General features: G+C 37.8%; 1 protein-coding gene across 1 annotated transcript; it reads left to right on the forward strand.

Moving 5' to 3' along the window:
* Positions 1-1479: 1479 nt before the first annotated feature.
* LOC118987161 (olfactory receptor 4F3/4F16/4F29-like) lies at positions 1480-2424 on the forward strand. Its single transcript, XM_037046194.1, has one exon. It carries the CDS (start codon positions 1486-1488, stop codon positions 2422-2424), a length of 939 nt encoding a protein of 312 aa, XP_036902089.1. The 5' UTR covers positions 1480-1485.
* Positions 2425-3775: the final 1351 nt, after the last annotated feature.

Consider the following 3775-nt stretch of genomic DNA (forward strand, 5'->3'; position numbering starts at 1 on the left):
CAGAGAAGTATAATGAATATTTACATATTAATGCCTACACAGTAAATCTACAGTTATATAACTTTAATTATTTTATTCCTACAGCTTACTCTGAGGAGTTAGTTATTCAGTGCAATTTCATAGATAAACTGAGGTTCAAGAACTCAAGTACCTTGCCCAAAATCAGATTGTCAGTGGTTGAATCATAATATAAATCTTGGTTTTCTGAATCCAAACTCCATGTTCTTTCCACTGTGCTTTGTTGCCTTTCTAAATAAAACTAAAATTACAAGATAATGTGATAAGTCCTTCCACAGAGGTTAGAAACAAAATGCTTTTCACCATGATGCCCTTCATAGTTTTGAGTTTCTAAGGTCATATGCTAAGTACTCTAGGGCAGTGCTTCTCAAATTATTTTTGGTGAAAAATCAGTTTTTCCCCCAGTCTTTCACGGGATGATACTTGAGTAAATATGAAATCATACACCTGGATTTTGCTCTGATGTAAAATGGCACCTAGTATGATGCAAACTGGTAACACAGTTCATGCACCTGTACCATGGTGTGGACTACTTTTTCATTGCTTTAGGGAATCCAAATATAAGTTATAATATCCATCTTCAAGAAGGTTACAGTACAGTTAGAACTATACTCGATTTACTAACATATGAGCAATAGCAAAATAAATGATGGTAAGATAAAGCAAGGTCCCACAGATATATATATTAAAGTTAAATGAACCATGGAGATAAATACATTCCAGTGGTAGGGTCTGTTTGTCAGAATAAGGTGGGTGGTCTTGGGGGTGGATGAAATAGTTGAGAAGTGGTGAAGCATTTTGTGTGACTGAAGCCAGGATGTATTAATCTTGAACCAAAAATCAAAAGAATTTGAGGTTGAATTCTAATTATTCACATTGATTAATCTTATATCTCATAAAGAACATCAATAGTATCTACCCTAGGAAAAAACAGAGGGATATATCAAATGAGGAGAAAGCCTGATGGTTATGCTAGTACTAATAAAACAGGACTTCATGGGTGTGGTAAATGATGAAATAAGTTTTAAGGTGAATGTGTTCTCAGAGGTGGGGACTGGGAAGGAAGAAAACAAGGGTCTGTCAGATAAAGGTTTCTGGGCTTGGAAGGGATTACAACAGTAATTAGTTCTATGTGGCTGGGGACAGGTATTAGTTTTGAAGCACAAATAAAAAAATTCAAGGTTGAATTCCTGTTACTCATATTGATCATCTTGTATCATGAGTAATATCACGGTATTAGCTCTGGGAAGAAGCAGAGGATATTAAGTGGAGGGACAACTTTGTAGTAAAAAACAACTCAATGTGAAAATCACCAATTTCTCTGTGATAACATTTCAAAGGCCCTGGGCATATGAGGTCAGTTTTAATGCTAAAGTAGAGAAAGGCTTTCATAACTCTGATCTCTCTCCTAATTTATTACATAATTATCACAATTTATATTTTCAGGTAGCAAGGCTGACAAAGCCAATGGATGGAGCAAATCACTCTGCTGTGTCAGAGTTTGTGTTCCTGGGACTCACCGATTCCTGGGAGATCCAACTTCTCCTCTTTGTGTTTTCCTCTACATGTTATGCAGCAAGCATGATGGGAAACTCCCTCATTATGCTCACTGTGACCTCTGACCCTCGCTTACACTCACCCATGTACATTCTGTTGGCCAATCTCTCCTTCATCGACCTAGGACTTTCTTCTATCACTTCTCCCAAGATGATTTATGACCTTTTCAGAAAGCGTAAAGTCATCTCCTTCAGTGGCTGCATCACTCAAATCTTCTTCATCCATGTCACTGGTGGTGTGGAGATGGTGCTGCTCATAGCCATGGCCTTTGACAGATATGTGGCCATATGTAAGCCTCTTCACTACCTGACCATCATGAGCCCAAGAACGTGCATCTACTTTTTAATGACTGGATGGATGACTGGCCTCATCCACTCCATGGTTCAATTGGCTTTCGTGGTAAAATTACCCTTCTGTGGCCCTAATGTTCTGGACAGCTTTTACTGTGACCTTCCTCGGTTCATTAAACTTGCCTGCACAGACACATACCAATTAGAGTTCATGGTCACAGCCAACAATGAATTTGTATCAGTTGCCTCCTTCCTTATACTAATAATTTCCTATATCATCATCATTCTCACTGTTCAGAAGCACTCTTCAGCTGGTTTATCCAAGGCTCTGTCCACACTGTCAGCTCACATTACTGTGGTATTCCTGTTCTTTGGTCCTCTGTTATTTTTCTATATGTGGCCATCTCCTTCCACACATCTGGATAAGTTTTTGGCCACCATTGATTTAGTTCTCACTCCTGTCCTGAATCCTGTTATTTACACATTCAGGAACCAAGAAATGAAGGTGGCAATAAGGAGAGTATGCAGACAGCTAGTGAATTATAGGAAGATCTCTTAAGGTATGCCTGTATGGTGAAGAGCCCTCATTCATAATTGATGGCCGGGCTTAGAGAGAAGCTCGTTTTTGTTGTACTTCAATTTGATTATACACACTGCTATTGAATTCATTTTATTTCCCTCTCGTGAGTGGGAAACATTCACTTTGAAAAGAGAGAGTTACATATAAAGTGTTTGTAAACCAAAGGTTATAATAATCTTGACCCTAAATTCCTAAAGAGTAATAGTTATATTCCAAGAAATTTTTGGAAACACACAGACTGCAGACTTCTTTTTAAAAAATATATTTTATGGATTATGCTATTACAGTTGTCCCATTTTTCCCCTTTCTCCCCTTCCACCCAGCACTACCCCTCCCACCAGCATTTCTCCCACCTTAGTTCATGTCCATGGGTCATACATATAAGGTCTTTGGCTTCTCCATTTCCTATACTATTCTTAACCTCCCCTGTCTGTCTTCTACCCACCATTTATGCAATTTATTTTCTGTACCTTTTTCCCCTCTCTTGCCACCTACTCTCCAGATGATAACCCTCCATGTGATGTCCATTTCCGTGATTCTGTTCATGTTCTAGTTTGCTTAATTTTTGTTTTTGTTTTGTTTTGTTGTAGATTAATAACTCTGAGTTTTGTCATTTTACTGTTCATAGTTTTTTATCTTTTTTCCTTAGATAAGCCCCCTTAACATTTCATATAATAAGGGCTTGGTGATGATGAACTCCTTGAACTTATCTGGGAAGCACTTTATCTGCCCTTCCATTCTAAATGAAAGCTTTGCTGGATGAGCAATCTTGGATGTAGGTTCTTGCCTTTCATAACTTCAAATGCTTCTTTCCAGCTTCTTCTTTACTGCAAGATTTATTTTGAGAAATCAGCTAACAGTCTTATGAGCACCCTTTTGTAGGTAACTGTCTCCTTTTTTCTTCCTGCATTTAAGATTCTCTCTTTACCTTTAATCTTGGGTAATTGGGGTAGTTCTCTCTCAATATGTTTTCATTTTCTTTCTCTTCTTCTTCTTCTGACACCCCTATGATTCAGATGTTGAAATGTTTAAAGTTGTCCCAGGACTTCCTCAGCCTCTCCTTATTGTTTTGAATTCTTGTTTCTTCATTCAACCCAGAATGGCTGAATGTTTATTTCTTCTTTATAATCCAAATTGTTGATTTGAGTCCTGGTTTCCTTTTCTTCACTGTTGGTTCCCTGTACATTTTTTATTTCACTTTTCAAAGCCTTCACTTCTATTTTGAGACTGTACTCAGTCATTTCTGTGAGCATCCTGATCACCAGCATTTTGAACTCTGCATCTGATAGGTGGGCTATTGCATGATTGCTTAGTTCCTTTTCTGGAGTTT

This window comes from Sturnira hondurensis, unplaced genomic scaffold, assembly GCF_014824575.4.
Source record: "Sturnira hondurensis isolate 20B ecotype Veracruz unplaced genomic scaffold, ASM1482457v3 Scaffold0005152, whole genome shotgun sequence".
Taxonomy (NCBI): Eukaryota; Metazoa; Chordata; class Mammalia; order Chiroptera; family Phyllostomidae; genus Sturnira; species Sturnira hondurensis.

What these genes read in the sequence shown, in the direction of transcription:
- LOC118987161 (XM_037046194.1), top strand. Translation starts at nt 1,486, where the DNA reads ATGGATGGAGCAAATCACTCTGCTGTGTCAGAGTTTGTGTTCCTGGGA.